Here is a 17,337-nt window from a genome sequence, read left to right on the forward strand (position 1 = left end):
GTCAGATGACCTTTCAAAAAATAATTTCCATCGATGTATTAATATTCAAATCGGTGGTTGCGAACCTGGCGAAAACATAGTTTTCAAAAAGAAATCCAAGATGGCGGCCAAATATAATATGGTTGCTTATATTTTTATTATTTTATTATTGAGGATACTCTCTTCCTCTTTCCAACGATATGCTGATCTCTATGATCGGTTGAAAAATGTTGGAGTTATGACAGTTTTGATGAGTCAAGAATTGACAAAAATCGAGGGGTCTATTAAAATGATTTCGTGTATAGCTAACGAGGGGTTCATCTTTCTGAAGAATTTAACTCGGATCCTTAATCGCCGAAAGCTTTTGAATGAACATAAATTTAGGCATTTTTAAGAACCTAGTGCAAATAGTGGCCCGGTTTCAGCGAGAATTACTCATCTACTCGACAGGCAAAGGTACTGCTGGCGACTGCTGTCGTAATTGTCGAAGACAACAATGGTCATCGCTATCCAGCTCGCGCTCTTCTAGACTCTGGATCGGAGAGCAACTTCGCAACAGAAAGACTCAGTCAACGGATGAAAGTCAGACGCAGCAAGGTGGACGTCAAGATTCATGGAATTGGCCATGCAGTTACCAAGGTTAGGCAGCAGCTTGAAGCCACTGTTCGATCGTAGCCACACCACCCGGTAATTAAGGAAGCAAGTACCACAACCAAGGTTCGAGTTGTGTTCAACGCTTCAAGCGAAACATCAACTAGGGTGACGTTGAATGATGCAGTGCTAGTGGGACCCATCATTCAAGACTATTTACGATCGATCGTCATGCGGAGTCGGACCAAACAAGTGATGCTTGTGGCTGATTTTGAAAAAATGTTTTGACAAGTTCTGGTTTGTGAGGAGGATAGACTCTTGCACTCCATTTTGTGGAGGTCATCTCCGAAGGAGGAAATCAGTGCGTTCCAGTTGAACACCGTCACGTACGGCACAAAACCAGCACCCTTTTGGCTACAAGGGTTTTGAAGCAGCTCTCAGACGACGAGGAAGAAAGGTTTCCGCTCGCTGCCAAGGCACTTCAGGGGGACACGTACATGGACGACGTGATAACTGGCACAAACGAGGTGGACGAAGCGGCGATTTTGAGGAAGCAGTTCCAAGGTCTAATGGCGGTTGGAGGATTCAAGCTCCGGAAAAGGGCGTCCAATCATCTGCAGACGCTGCATGGAGTTTTAGATGCGGATTTAGCAATACCGTCCACGGAGATTTGTTTTGATCCAGATTCATCGGTAAATACGCTCAGTCTAACTTGGATGCCGGGTACTGATACTCTCCGATTCCAATTCAATGTTCCGCCGTTGGACAAGATTCTGTCTATTATCGTCACCCTTTTCGATTCGCTAGGCCTGATTGGCGCTGCGATTGCGGCGTATAATGTATTTATGCAGATGTTGTGAACTCTGACGAACGACGATCAAGAACGGCTGGATTGGGATCAGTAGCTTCCCAAAACTATGGGTGAGACGTGGCGATCGTTTCATCAACAACTCCCAATACTCAACCAGATCAGGATTAGCCGATGCGTCATTATACCGGAGGCAACACGGATAGAACTCCATTGTTTTTCGGACGCCTTGGAGAAGGCGTATGTAGGTAGTATCTACGTTCGGAGTGAGGATTCCCAAGGTACGGTGGTGTACACCTGATCGCATCAAAATCAAAGGCTGCACAGTTAAAGCGCCAAACAATCTCGAGGTTAAAGTTGTGTGGTGCACTATTGGCTGCGGAGATGTATGACAAGGTGAAGAAGGCCATCAGACTCTCATTGCCTGCACATTTCAGGACGGACTCTACTTGTGTGCAACAGCGGTGCGCAAAAAATCAACGGTTGACGGAAGGTTTCTAGTGGCACCACGTTCCAGGTGTTCAAAATTCTGCGGATCTTATCTCCAGAGGAATCACACCGCAAAATATTGCCGAGAACAGTTTCTGGTGGCATGGTCCTGGTTGGCTGCTAGAAGGACAGGAGAAATGGCCTCAGCCTCCAGCGCTTCAGGAAGTAGATGAGGCCGTAGATGAGAAACGCCATGGCAACAAGCAAGGATGCGTTCATCGATGAGTACTTTGCCAAGTTTTCAAACTATTCCAAGTTGATTCGGAGCACTGCTGTCTGGCAACGATTAATCAAGTTGCTCAAGTCGCCAAGGAGGATCGGAAAAGCGAATTTCACACCACAGAGGAGCTGGGTAAATCCGAACAGACAATCATTCGACAAGTTCAGAAAGTCGCGCTGGCCGATGAGTGGAAGGCTTCATCGGAAAGGATTCCAGTTTCACGTAAGTCGCACCCGTACATGTTGCCGGAGGGAATGATTCGCCTCGGCGGTCGCTTACGACACTCACGACTTCAAGCATCCCATGGTGCTACCGAAGAGTCATCAGCTGACTCGATTACTGGTTGAGGATTACCATAAACGGTTGCTCCATGCAGGACCGCAGTTGCTACTGAGCACTGTCCGGTTAAAATTCTGGCCGTTAGGAGGAAGACGTATCGCACTTCAGGTGGTTCATCGCTGCTATAAGTGTTTTCGAGCAAAGCCGTCTCCAGTGAAGCACTTCATGGGTGAACTACCAGCAGAAAGAGTTACAGTAGCCCGTCCGTTTTCGCGAACTGGAATAGATTATTTTGGCCCACTGTACGTTAGGCCAGGACCCAGACGAATCGCTGTGAAGGCATATGGCGCTATTTTCGAGTGTATGGCGACCAAAGCGGTGCACCTTGAGTTGGTCTCGGACCTCTCCAGGGACCGGTTTATTCAAGCACTGCGAAGATTTGTGGCCAGACGGAGAAAGTGTTCGGAAATATTCTCCGATAACGGCACCAATTTCGTGGGTGCGCGGAACCGGCTTCATAAATTACTACGAATAGTACGAATGCCAAGTGGACCACACTTTGGTGGCCTCTGGGAGGCTGCCGTTCGCTGCACCAAATACCATCTCCAAAGAGTCATCGGAAATAATCCGGTGTCCATAGAAGACATGACTACCCTGCTGGTCCATGTAAAGGGGTGTCTCAATTCGCGACCCCTTACTGCGCTTTCAACTGACCCCAATGATCTGGAGCCACTTACTCCGGCTCATTCCCTGGTCGAAGTGTCCCTGTAAGCATTACAAGAGGTCGATGTGACAACAATCCCTATGAACCGGCTCGCCCAAATTCAGATTTTTGGAGCCGGTGGCGACGAAAGTACCTGCCTCAACTCCAAGGACGAACCAAACGTTGAACCCCCGGTGAAAATCGAAGTTGGTAAAATGGTAGTTATCTGCGATGATAATCTGCCACCCATGCACTGGAAGCTTGGCAGAATCGAGAAGGTCCATCCCGGGGTAGATGGCATTTTTTGCGTGGTAACCATGCGAACTGCCACGGGTAATTATACACAACCAGTAGAAAAAAATTATCTTCTACCAGAAGATTCCAGAGGAACAGGAATCTATTTAAATCGTCAACACTAAATTACACCAATACCATCATTTCCTAGTCCTATCCCAGCCGAAGAGGAATTTATTTCTATTTCAGAAATTCAACGAATTTCAGGGTGGGTGAGAATGTTTGGGCTCGCCATGCAATTTCAGTGACCGATCAGTATTTGCGGCCATCTTAGAAACTGCCCAACCTTGTCCTTAATCATTATAAAATTAACAGAGTATTTTTTTAAGTTATACTAAACAACATTTCAAGCTCTACAGTCGATATGTTGGTTCTGGAAACTTAACGTTTCAACGATACACGCGAAGTAATCCACAAAAATGTTCATGTACTCGAGGGGCCTGCTCTTTCTCCAGACCTAAATTCGCTTTAAAATGTTTTGGTAGGTTAATTTGCAATATATGACATCGCTAAGGCATAAGCAACTGTCGTGAAGTTCAAGATAGTGATCAAAACATGTTTCCTCATCAGTGCGTGAAGTGTCGAAAATCGAAATATTCGATGGCGAAACGAAAGTAAAAGATGTGCAAAACAAAACAGAGTTATGTTCTGTTGCCTAATTTTCTATTTTGTGCTGATATAAGCTTGAAGAACTTGAATAAAATAAAGAATTACGATAAAAACGAACTTTTGCTCTAGTGTCCCTATTAATGTGGGACACCCCTTAAGCTGGTAAGCTGGTCAAATTTTGCAAAATATTGTTAATTCAACTCCTGAATCTGCACAAAAAAAATGATGAAGATCGGTGCAACAGAAAAAAAGTTGTCCTAAAAATATAGAGTGTACCTATTAATGCAAGCCAGAGTGTAGTAAATAACTTGTGAAAAAAGTTATTAACAAATTAGTCCCATGACATCGAGATCCCGTCACTGCTTGTCAGTGCGTTTTACATTCTGTATTAACCAAAATTCTCAACCGCTTTACTCTTAATTATTAAAATGTACACAACTGAAAACAACACCTAAACTAATAATTTTTCATTTTTTCTATTACTAATTTGCCTTCAGTCACAGAATATTTTTTTCTGTTGACAACATAAGTTCAATGATCTATAAAGAAACGCGGTAAAAACAGCAATTGATTATCTCAGCAGAAACCATCACTGCACCAGAGTCTGAAGCACACGGAAGTGCATGGCGTAATCTTGTCCTAGGGTAAGCACTAAACAGAAGAGAAAACTGTGACGAAAAACGAAATCGTCGCGACGACCATGTTTTTTACTTCTGCCAGACGACTTTTTGCAACACCATTCTCGACGGTGTGGCGTGAAAAGTCTCTCATGGTTGGCTCTAAAACTGTATGTGTAGGTACGTATGTACCTATGTCTGGTGTGCATAGCCACCGCCGTTGCACGCGGTTGCACATTTCTGCATCCCGAAAATTGCGAAAGGTTTTTCTTTGTCTGCGCTTTGTGTCTGGAAAACAGCACAAAATCGTTTTCGTCGACAAAAAAGGATGCAAAAAGCACGTCTCTTAACTAGCATCTGCTTCTGCCACCGACCATCGAGCGATAAAATATGCCGGAGAGAAATCCTAAAGCTACTTCGGAATTAATTCAAGATAATCGATAAACCACGTGGCAAAGTGTAAGGGTTTCTCGTGGATGGTGTAATAAATCTTTCTCCATTCAGCGTCTAATGAAAATACTTGTGTCAAGTTACATGCGACCATCAAGGCAGTTCGGAAACAGACTGACGTAGACGTTTCAAGAAGAATGGTATTTACTTTTTACAAATGCTTTACAAAATAATGGAATTAGAGTAAACATGCTCATTTACTATCAATGACAAAAAAAAACGGTTGCAATAATGTAACAACGAAATTTTGCCTAAAAGCCAACATTTTGAAACTTGATTTATCTCACCAAAAGTTTGCTGTAAATTATTCCCGAAGCGCAAATGAAAGATACATTTGTTCTTTTATTCTTTCTTTAAACGCCCCAAGACCAAAATTCAGACTCAGATTTGAATTATATTCGCTGTGGTAGAACTGTGTAATATTTTATGCATTCAAATGTTGTTTCCTCGTTTCTCTTCGCAACTTATTTTCGCGTTACGCTGATAAAAGTTTCGGAATTCGAATCGTGCACAACATCGTCAGTTGATTGGAGGAATTTTCTTGCATTTTCAGGATATCGCCAACCACGTCCCCCAGCCGGAGGACCAATGGAAACACTCGCATCCCAGTGCATCACAGTAGCAGCACCAGTTACAGTCACGGCGAGTGGCGGACGAGAAATCTGGTGCGAAACTCCGACTCAATTAGCAGTTCGACGGCGAGTGACAAACCGTCCTCCAACGACAACACGGTCATTGCCAAGAGTCCCATCCAAACGACACTGGTGAGTAATGAGTGAACGTGACCATGCGTCTCCATCAATATTCATGATCCGATTCCGGGGTTAGTTGTTGAATTTGATACCTTACAGCGTAGTTGGGAAAATCTGTTTGAAATGCGTCATCTTATTTTCTTAATTAATAACTCAAATTATGTCGCAAAATCGATGTCGGCTGAAGCCTATAAACATTTGTAATTCGCCATAAGAACGAATTATAATGCCTTTGATAAAACTGTAAAAAAAATCACTTGTCATAAGACAAGTTTGTACCTTCTCATTTAGTTCCACCACTTGATTGTACCTTGACAGATACGTATTTTGTAAACAAACATTGAAAGGCGGATTCCTGCTAAAACAAGCATTTCATATGGAAACCACGGTATGGATCCGACAGATTAAGCTTTCCTCTACCAGATAAGGGAATTAGTTTAGGATGAAAACGCTTGCATTTTCCGGAATCCATGAAGCAATGTTTGTTTACAAAATAAGTTTCGCCCAAATCGCAAATCAGTCCCGAAATATTTCCTTGTTCTTTATATCAGTCTTCCATTATCTATTTTGGACCACAGAATAACTTATATGTAAGATTATTAATTTTTGGATTGAATTATCTCAAAATTCAGAGGCTTGCATACCCGAGTAGACGAAAATAGCTGAATAACATCAAATGTTGATAAGATAGCAAAATGAAATATGGACATGATTGATATAAGAGATAAAATATCAGACGATAATATCAATATTTTGCACTGAAATATCATGAGGATATCAATATATGTTATTTGTAAGTGATCGATATCAAGTGCCATTAGTTTGTTCTTATCCATAGCATATCTTGATGTTTAAATGATATTTTGGTGCAAATTTTTGATATTGATGTCTGGTCTTTTATCTCTTATATCAATCAAGTCCATATTATGTTTTGTTATTCCGTTCATAGCTTCTGCCCGGGAGTAACCCATATTTTCCCTAATAAAATTAACTGATTTGCGTAAGCACAAGCGTAAGCATGACTTTCTATCCAACGTTTCACATTTTAAAGGACTAATCTTTCATTTAGGACATTGGGCCTCGCCACAAAGGTTTAAACCACCATCTTTTCCAATGAGTTTTATTATTTCTCGCTTTTGTTTGCTGTGAATATAAAAGAGCTGTTCAAAAAGTGGCCTAGAAACTTCATAAAGAGTGTATACTTTATTGAAAAAAACAGTGCCAAGCATTCAGCAATGTAATTCAAATGTTCAACAGTCGCTAACAACATCTTATATTTTTTCTCAGACAGATACTAATGGGTTTATACGCTTGATAGTTGATACTGAACCTTTCTCTGCCTTTTTTCTTTAACCAGCCAAAAACCCGCCCCTCCAATGTTTTACCCACACGATACGCAAGTCTTCCATGCTCCAGCCCGCCCAAGCAAACCGATCCGAGTGAACCCAGCGGTGGCAGTTTAGATGATGGCCGGAACAAACTCGGTGGAATAGGAATCAGCGCGGTACACGATGCCGTCCTCCGGGGGATGACCCGGCTGCCAGGTTTGTATCTAATAATGTTTATTGGGCAAAATTGAATCTTGCTACTGTATCTTTTCCTCTGCTTCCAGAACCTATAGTAAACGAGCACCCCGTCACGATTTACCCAGGAAGAGCGTCGCCTCCGCGGCGGACGTCCCGAAATTTACAAAGCTCTATCGAACGACACCGGGACCTCTACCGAAAAGGTGCCTACAACTCGGACCAGTCGTCATCGCAGGAAAATTCATCCCCGGAAAATAACGAATTCGAACACAACACTTCCCTTTCGCCCACCAACGGCGTCCAGCTGAACATCAACTATAACAATAATCTAATCAGCAATCGGATATTTGCTGCCAGTGCCGACTACACGCGACAGCGTCTGACGCACGACGACAGCGATGAGGAACGGTTCTCCGACGACTCGCTGGAGGAATCATCGCTGCCGCCACCTCCCGGCCCACCGACGGTTCCTCCACCTCCGTCGCTGTCCGCCCCGGTGACCCCTAGCAAACGGCACAGTATTGCGTGGGAGGTCAACCTGGACGATCCGGCCAGCTTTGAGGATCCACTGGCCGTGCCCAAGGTGACCAGTTCGGCGTGCAGTAAGGTGAGTGACTTAACTACCAATGAATAGTTGAATTTCAATTTGGCGTTGGTTGTTGTTATTCTTTTCATTAATGGCCCCCCTCTCTTTAACACGTACGTCCCCAACCCCCATTTTACGACAAAATTCAAAACCACGCAGCTCAGCCAATTTCTAACGGATTTTCAAGCAATCTTCTGAAATCGTTCACAAAATTCCTATAGTTTTAGGAACCGAGTTCAATTTTTGTGCAATGGCCATGGTTCCGGATATATTCCGGGGAGTACTGGGGTTACCTCCCTCCCGGAAAAAATGGTCACTGGCAGATCGACTACGGAATCCATCGTGCGGCATGTCAAACTTCATGATTTTGTAAAACAAGTATACTGGAGTAAATTTCGGCGATTGTAGATCGAATTGACCACTCTCCGGGTACTTCCAGGCCCTGGTTTCCTTGGGAAAGTGGCCAATATCCGTTCAATCTTGGAACCCATCTTGCGACATGTCAAACTTCATGATTTTGCAAAACAAGCACCCTGGAGTACATTTCGGCGACTTTCGATCGAATTGGCCACCCTCCGGGTGCTTCCAGGGCCTGGGTCCTTTGGGGAAGTGGCCAATTTTCGTTCAATCTTGGAACCCATCTTGCGACATGTCAAACTCCATGATTTTGCAAAACTAGCACCCTGGAGGACATTTCGGCGACTTTCGACCGAATTGGCCATCCCCTCCGGGTACTTCCAGGGCCTGGTTCCCTTGGGGAAGTGACCAATATCCGTCCAATCTCGGAACCCATCTTGCGACATGTCAAATTTCATGATTCTGCAAAACTAGCACCCTGGAGTACATTTCGGCGACTTTCGATCGAATTGGCCAGCCTCCGGGTGCTTCCAAGGCCTGGTTCCCTTGGGGAAGAGGCCAATATCCGTCCAATCTAGGAAGTCATCTTGCGACATGTCAAACTTCATGATTTTGCAAAACAAGTACCTTGGGGTACATTCCGGCGACTTTCGATCGAATTGGCCACCCTCCGGGTGCTTCCAGGGCCTGGTTCCCTTGGGGAAGTGGCCAATATTCGTCCAATCTTGGAACCTATCTTGCGACATGTCAAACTTCATGATTTTGTAAAACAAGTACCCTGGAGTACATTCCGGCGACTTTCGATCAAATTGGCCACCCTCCGGGTACTTACAGGCCCTGGTTCCCTTGGGGAAGTGGACAATATCCGTCTAATCTTGGAACTCATTTTGCGACATGTGGTTCAACATTGTGGTTCAGCCAGTGGTTCAGCATTCAACATTGAGCTTTAAATTTTCGAATATTTTTTATGAAGCCCATCGGCCTTCTTTGGCACTTCACTTCTAAACATATTCATATTCGGCTCTGCACCGTCAATTTTCGGAATGAATATGGGTCAGTGAGTTTTTATTTGAATTTCACAAATTATTAAGTAATCGTAAAACTGAATACTTGTTTGATGATTTAAATAAATACACGTCTATGCTTGTAATTCTTGTAATTCTTTACTGCTCCTACGTACATACGTACGTAGTGAAATCCCCCTTACTCGATATTGAAGGAATCATCGAGTTAGGGAGGTATCCAGATAGGGAACACATTTATATTTTTTCCCAAAATATCAAATACTTTCCGTACCATGTAGAAATATGGTTTAAAGTCATTTGGCCGAATGTCATTTGTCCGAAATGGTCATTTGGCTGAACTCCATTCAGCCGAATGCCGTTTGGCCGAACAGTTAAAATAAGTTCCTTATTAGGTGAAGGGAACAGTGAGATTTTCGGAGTGAACAAGTGAGAAATGAGATGTTCGAAGTGAGTACAGGGTAGTGAGAAGTGAGTACTAAGAAATGGAAGTGAGTACTTAGTAGTTAGATGTGTGCAATAGCACATGAGAAGTGAGTAGTGGGAAGTGAGATGCGATAGTTTCGAAATGAAAAATAGGAAGTAAGTAGTGAGGAAAACTGAAGCAAGAGGTGAGAAGTGAGAAATGATAACTGGGATGTGAGAAGCACGATGCTGAGAAGTGAGAAGTGAGTGGTGGTGAAAGGTAGAAAAGAAAGGTAGAAAGAAGGAAGATGTAAAAAGTAAGAAGGAAGAAGAAAAAAGACGAAGAAGTAAGTAGAAATAAGAAGGAGGAAAGAAGAAGATAGAAGGAGAAAGTAAAAAGGAAGAAGGAAGGAGAAAGGAATAAGGAAGATAGAAGGAGAAAGAAGGATAAAAACGGGTGGAAGAAGAAGGAAGAGGGAAGAAAGAGAAATAAATAAGGAAAAGAGTAAAGGGAAACGGAGAAGGAATGAAGTAGAAGGTTTCTCTTCCTTCTACTTCATTCCTTCTCCGTTTCCCTTTAGGAAGGAAGAAGAAATAAGGAAATATGTAAAGGAAAAAGAAAGAAGAAGGAAAAAAGGAGCAAGAGGAGGAATAAATAAATTAAAAAGAAAAGGGATTCTTTTTACCATTTTCAATTCTCACATCTCAATTACCACCAGCCACATCCCACTTCTCTCTCCTTGGTTCTCACATTTCTTACTTCTCATTTCTCACCTCCCATCCCTCACTTCTTATTTTTCACCTTTCACTACTTAAAAGACAGGAACACCGTCTTCGACCAGAGGTCGTATAGACTGAACACTTAACACCTAGACAACGGACAGGACACATAACACCCAGTGGACCGGTGGATAATTTTTCGATCACGAAAAGTTTCCTCCTTACCGGAGCGGGAATCGAACCCACGCTCCATAGCCCATGCGGCTAGACGATTGACGTCGTTAACCGCACGGCCACGAAGCCCACTACTTACTGCTCTCTACCCACTCTACCGCACTTCTCACTTATTTTTTTTCAACTCTATTTTATCACTTCTTACTTCTCACATCTCACTTCTTACTTCTCGCTTGTAACTTTTTTCTTCTGACTTTTCTCTGTTCACTTCTTTCTTCTCACTGCTCACTATTCACTTCTCACTTTACACTTCTCGCAACTCACTTCACAATTCTCAATTCCCACTTCACTTTTTACTTCTCACTTCTTTCTAACGAGGAAAAAATAAGAAAGAAGGAAGAAATTGGAAGTAAGGAGAGATTTTTTTTGAGATTTCTAGACCCCCTCTAGACCTCCTCCCCCTCTGTCATCCTTTTTTGTATACCTAGTATATGTACTATCACAAAATCTTAGACCCCCTTCCCCTGAAACCTGTGACGTAATTTTTGAACGACCCCTCTCTCTCTCTTATTTTTCACTTCTTGCTTCGTATTTCTCATTTCTCATTCCTCACTTTTCACTTCTCATTTCTCACTGCTCACTACTCTTTTTCTCACTTTGCACTTTTCACTTATCAATTCTCTATTCCCACTTCTCACTTTTTACTTCATACTTATTACTTTACACTTCTCATTTTCCTCTTCTCAATTTTCACTTCGCACTTTTCACTTCAAATTGCTCACCTCTACTTCTCATTCCTCACTTTTCACTACTCACAATCTAAATTTATTTTTACCTATTCGGACAAATGGCCCGAGACCGTGTATATCGTGCATGTGAACCGTTTCTGACAACATCGAGTACGAGGTGAAAATGCATCGGAATATTATTTTGACTTGGAAAATATCCAGTAAGGGAGGTATCGACGAAGAAGAACGAAGAATGCTAGATTCAAGGGATTTCATCGAGTAAGGGAAAATGTAGAGTTACAGAACATCGAGTAATGGAGAGTTCACTGTATTAGGAATCAGCAAAGAATGCAGGGTGCAATGGATGGAATTAAAACGTTTACAAAAAGTATCCAAAGTGAACTGTCAAAAAGTCCATCCGACCAGAAAAGGTCATTAGCATTTCAAAACAGTGAGACATATTGTAGGGTGCTGACCGCGCGGCTGTTGTAATATTTCCAAAAGCGCATTTGCACAAGATTCCACGCGGCGTTTCACATTTGAAAGAAACAACCGCACCATAGGAAACGCCGCAATATTATCTCCACATAAAAATCGAGTATACAGTTAAAAGCGCGGTGCGTCGTTTCCTGTGTTGCATAATTACTATTTTTAGCCATACTTAGCGTAACGATAAAAGAATCATCATCCAGCCATTGACAACAAAACCAGCTTCATAATCGTACCGGCTTTGGGACAGAAGGTCGAAAGACAAAAGATCGAAGGACAAAAGGTCAAAGAGACAAAAGATCTTGTCCCTTCGATCTTCGATGTCAAATGGCCAAAGCATCGAAAACTTAAAATTAAAAAATCTATAATTCTGTACATATGAAAGAGACCAAATATACAACTCTCTTTCTTTATTTCATGGGCAGTTCTTTATCCATGCAGCAGCCACTGGGCGACCATTGTATGATTTTTATCAGTTCTCGGGACCAAGATTTTTTATGTATACAGGTTATCCGACTTGTCAATATCCCCAACTCAGCCATCTTGGATTTTTGTATGGAATTTATGCTCGTTTGTTTACGTTTTGCACTGAAAATGTATGTTTCCCCCCCGCGCTGGTTATTCTCATCATTCTCTATAACCTGTACATAAAAAAATCTTGCTCGAGACGGTGAAGCTGAATAATTAGTATTTGTTAGATCGTACACTTGTAACACGTGTCGCTTCTACCAAAAGAAGCACGATCCTCCATAATTTGCAGAAACCATCTGGCGAGCATTGTATGGAGTCTACGAGTGTACGTTTGAGTGAAACACGGCGTTAGTTTTGGTATATTTAAACCAGTGTCGTAAAATGTACTATTTCGCCACTAACCAACGCGAGTTCCTATCCATTACCTTCCCAATTAATCCAATGTCGATCATGAAGAAATAGAAGATTGCCAGTCTTATGTAGCAATGAGTGTCAAAGTTATTTTTCACTCCTCATCCTGTTATTGGTTTTGATTAAACAAGTCGTGGATATAGAATAAGGCGATATGTGCAATTTTTGACGATTCGTGTAATTGATTGTGGGAGAAAAACAATAAAATAAAAGCCTGTTAATGACCAATATCCTCGACTGTGTATTGTAACACATTAGAAATAAGAAATTGTTCACGCGATGAATTTGTTTAATTTTGGGTTAAATACAAGTATAAATGACTAGCTGACCCGGCGAACTTTGTCGAGCCAAAAATTGATCAATTTGAGCCAAAAATTAATCAATTTTTCTGATACAATTTATTACGTACATGATTTATCTAGAAAACAAATTGGCTCTTTAGATTGATCTTCATTTTTTACAGTTCTGTAATAACATGTTTCCTATTAGTTAAGTACACAAACAATTACAACATTACAACAACAAAAATTAGCATAATCGATCTTTCAATTTTCGGTTGATAAAGCCATTTTTATATAAATGATCAAGATTTATATAAATGATCAAGATTTGAAATACATCAAAGAGATTGGATTTTGATTTTGAACTTTTTTTCAGAACGTAAATAGAAGAAGAAAACGAAAGCAAAAGTTTGGCTGTCTAATCTGTTCAACTTTCCGTCCTTAACATAAATTCATCCCATCGCCAAAACAAAGAAATACAGCACCAATCTCGTCACTTCTTTTTGCTAACATGCGTGCTCATTGCCAAAAAAATTACAAAAATGATAAACAAATCAAATTCTTTCATTGCTGAGTTTTTGATGGGATGAAAATGGGAGCTATGAGATGAAGTGTCGGCACTTCGTTAGCACAGCTGTTAGCAAATTGTACAAAAAACCATTTCATCGAAAAGTTTGAGCATCGATCTTCAAAGTATTCCATTTTCATGATAACATTTTACCTCGTAAATAGAAGAAAAAACGAATATAAATTAGCAAAAGTTGGGCAGATTATATACATATCTGGTGACAGCATTGAAAACTAAAAGTCTTTTCTCATTTTTTTTCGATACAAGACCAAACAGAACATCCCCATAGTCAAACAATGGAATTATTAGTGATTTGGCCAATTGAGCCCGAATATGTTGTGGAGTACAGTGTCTTAACATAACAAGTGAGTGTAGGGTACTGTAAACCTTACTGCAAACGGAGTTAATTTGAGAATTCCAATTCAAATTACAATCCATTATAAGTCCCAATTTTTTTACTACTTCGGTGTAATTAAAGAAATCATTTCCAACTAATATCAATGGAGTTACTGTTAGATTAGTACGTTTAGTGCGGAAAATAATAGATTGAGTTTTCTTCTAATTTAACCTCAACCGTTGCAGCAACACCACTCAAGTATAATACGGATGTCAGTATTGATCAGATTTACTAGTTCGTTGATACGTTCTGTAACTCCAGATATGTATAACTGGCAATCGTCAGCATACAAACGAAATTGGCAGAATGATATACACCATTTGATACAGGGATTTTGTCAGATTGAATGTTACCGTAATCAACGTATTGGTATCGATTTGATAAGTAAGACCTTATCAAGTTTACAGAGAATGAATCTAGCATGAAATTTTGTTTCAATTTTCGACATAGGAGACGATGATCAATTGAGTCGAAAGCTTAACTAAAATCTAATAGAACCATAACCGTAATCATTTTATTGTCAAGAGCTTCTCTTATATTATTTTCAATTTTTGTTAATGCAGTAACAGTAATACACGCTTTACGGTAACCAGATTGATAGGGGCACAATAACTTTTTTGTGTAAGATAAAGATTTAATTGATTTGAGATAAGTGACTCGAACACTTTAGAGAGCACATAGAATGCTTATCGGACGATAGTCATTCTCAAATACAGGATTATCAATTTTACCTTTTGAGATAACCTTTCCTATTTTCCAGTCCATGGGAAATTCGGATGTGGTGATACAACAACTGATCTAAATAGCTCAAGAACTTACCTTATACTACAATTGCCTTGTGCTCAGATATATTAATTTCATTATAAAGACAATCTATGTTATTGAAAACATGACCCATTCTCTTCCCTATTTGTCCCATTGTCACCCCCGATGACAGTACCTGAATAAATCATAGGCTTTGTATTGTTCTCAAAACTATGACTTTCCAATTTTAACCAATTTTGTAATTTCGACCGTTTGTCCCTTTGACCTTTTGCCCCTTCGACTTTTTTATCCTTTCGACCTTTGGTCCTTTCGACCTTTTGTCCCTTCGACCTTTTGTCATAGATTCATTCGTACCACCCCCGTAATAATTCCGCTCGCAGAAAATGTATTCTCCAACTGAATGGGAAAAGTTCAAGTTCAAGTCGTTCAAAAACTACATCAACATTTTGCGGAAACTGCAGTCGGTTTTTACGCGGAGGATACGTATTCGTTAAAAAACGCATAAAAATGCGTGTAAAAATACGTTAATCCCAAAAAAACGCGACTAAAACGACTTTCCCGAAAAATTTACATTCGTCAACTAAAATTAAAAAAAGGGTTATGTCTAATTATTTGCAATGGTTGATCTTATCTAAAAAATCTATAGAAGCTTGGAAAAGTGATGATTGTAGTCACATGTCGTCAATAAGTATAATTATCGGTGCAATGATAATCCATCCAAGACATGGGCCTAGCAGTGGGACCAATTTGGTTGCTGCAAATTCCAATGCAACCGAATTCAATTGTATGTTGGTTGCAGAAAACTCTGTACCACATGTGTGCTGTTCAGGGGTTATTGCTTATGGTGGTCGGTGTATATTAAAGAACACAAAATCTGTAGAAGCGAGATACTATATAGGGAAACTGTTCCGTTTTCCATCTCACTGAAAATATATTCATCTCATCGCGAAACATAGAAATACAGCACCAATTTCGTCGATTCTTTTTGCTAATATACGTGCTGAAAAAAAATAGAAGAAAAAGACGAATCAAATCGCTTTTCATTGCTTTGTTTTTTTTTGTGGGATGGACATAGGAGCTATGATATGAAGTCCAGAAGCAACAACACTTATTTTGTACTTGACTAGAATTGGATTTTGAAATCCCGCTTCTCGAACACAGAACCGGGCGAATAAATTTTGTTGGCAGTATTCAGCAAAAGGGAAATACTTACCTGAGAGAGGCTCCAAACATGATCGAGACGACTGCAGGTTGATGATTTAGATATGATAATGATTTTATGATTATGTTTGTCATTATTTATTTATTATTTATTCTTATTAATTTTTTTTTTTCATTTGTTATTTTTTATTTTTTTTATGTTGATGATTTTATATGATTTGCTGTAAGAATGAGAAACTTCCATAAGGTAGAAAGTAAGTCCTGTGCATCTCGGAATTCACGGTTACAACAAAGCATTTGAAAGATTACGACTAGAGTTGGAAAATTATTCAGATCAAATTGTTACATGACACCCAATATTTGCCAGGAAAAGGATTTTACAAGACCTCAGTTCAGGCTTTTTGACTATTTGATAAGCATCACTTCTCTAAGTTTAAGTTTTGAAGAAGAGATAGGGCATGCATTGTGCAATTTCACTGATTCTGGCCAATTACGGGGTAGCAACCATTGATACGTGTAATCAATCAAATCTAAAAACTGCTGAAGAGGTAGATTATTAGAGTCTCTGACCCTTAAATAATGCTAGCGAAACATTTGCCCACACTAGCCAATGAATGCCAGAAACATGACAATACATGATTCAAACAAAATTACAAAATCAGGAATAAGTAGTTTTATGTAACTTGTATTTCAATAAGTCTGTCAAAAATGTTGCGTTCTTCCTTCTATCATTTATACAATATGTATTCAAACTCATTTTGTTGTTTGTATACCAAATCTACGAATACTCACATATAATGGTTACGAATATCCGATCTAATCACCCTTTCCGCAGCATTCAAGAGGCATCGTTTCAAGTCAAGGAAATGATTTTCCATGCAATCACCTCACCAAAACAGCTTTCTTATCTCGGTCAAGACTACAAAAGAGCCTCCTCCTTTGAGCTTCCTCCGATGGCTAGATAACGAATATTAAAACACACTACTTCTCTGCCCAGCAAACGGCTATAGCAGTTTCGTCTTCTCCCATTTAAATTATTCAGCCGATCGGAAAAACCTATCAAATGGATATAAACGACCGAAGTTCGCTGGCTGATGATGTCTCAGGTAGGTGCAGGTTCCTACATCTTGCTGGAGAAGTATCCGATGGCTTCTTGAAGTGGTGCCGTCATACAAAGTCACATCCCATCTGTCAGCTCACGTCGATTATTTATGTAACCATCTCCGACGGACAAGCATGAATATATTAAACATGAGCCATGTCGGTCGGAACCATCTGTCAACCGAGCCGGCTGTGTGCGGGAGAGCTGTTACCGTACCTGGCTTACATGCCCCTCGTATGAGATAGTTCACCACCCCATATCAATAGGGAAGCAACGGATGGATCGCAGGAAGATGAGACAGCAGCAAAGGGAATCATGGACGATGAGCTACCGTTTTCATTTTCATAATCCGACGATCCTATCAAAAGCAACCTTTTATGCTG

The 17,337-nt window shown here is 40.6% G+C and overlaps 1 protein-coding gene across 6 annotated transcripts in view; it reads left to right on the forward strand.

Annotated features, from left to right (window-relative positions):
• LOC134211909 (mucin-2) overlaps nt 1-17,337 on the forward strand; it is a 358,556-nt gene that overhangs the window by 198,174 nt on the left and 143,045 nt on the right. For all 6 annotated transcript variants that reach the window (XM_062689292.1, XM_062689293.1, XM_062689296.1 and 3 more), the window contains 3 exons: nt 5,593-5,803; nt 7,149-7,335; nt 7,404-7,924. In XM_062689292.1, coding sequence (XP_062545276.1) covers nt 5,593-5,803; nt 7,149-7,335; nt 7,404-7,924 — 919 coding nt within the window. The remainder of the gene's footprint in view (nt 1-5,592; nt 5,804-7,148; nt 7,336-7,403; nt 7,925-17,337) is intronic.

Source organism: Armigeres subalbatus, chromosome 2, assembly GCF_024139115.2.
Source record: "Armigeres subalbatus isolate Guangzhou_Male chromosome 2, GZ_Asu_2, whole genome shotgun sequence".
NCBI classification, from domain to species: Eukaryota; Metazoa; Arthropoda; class Insecta; order Diptera; family Culicidae; genus Armigeres; species Armigeres subalbatus.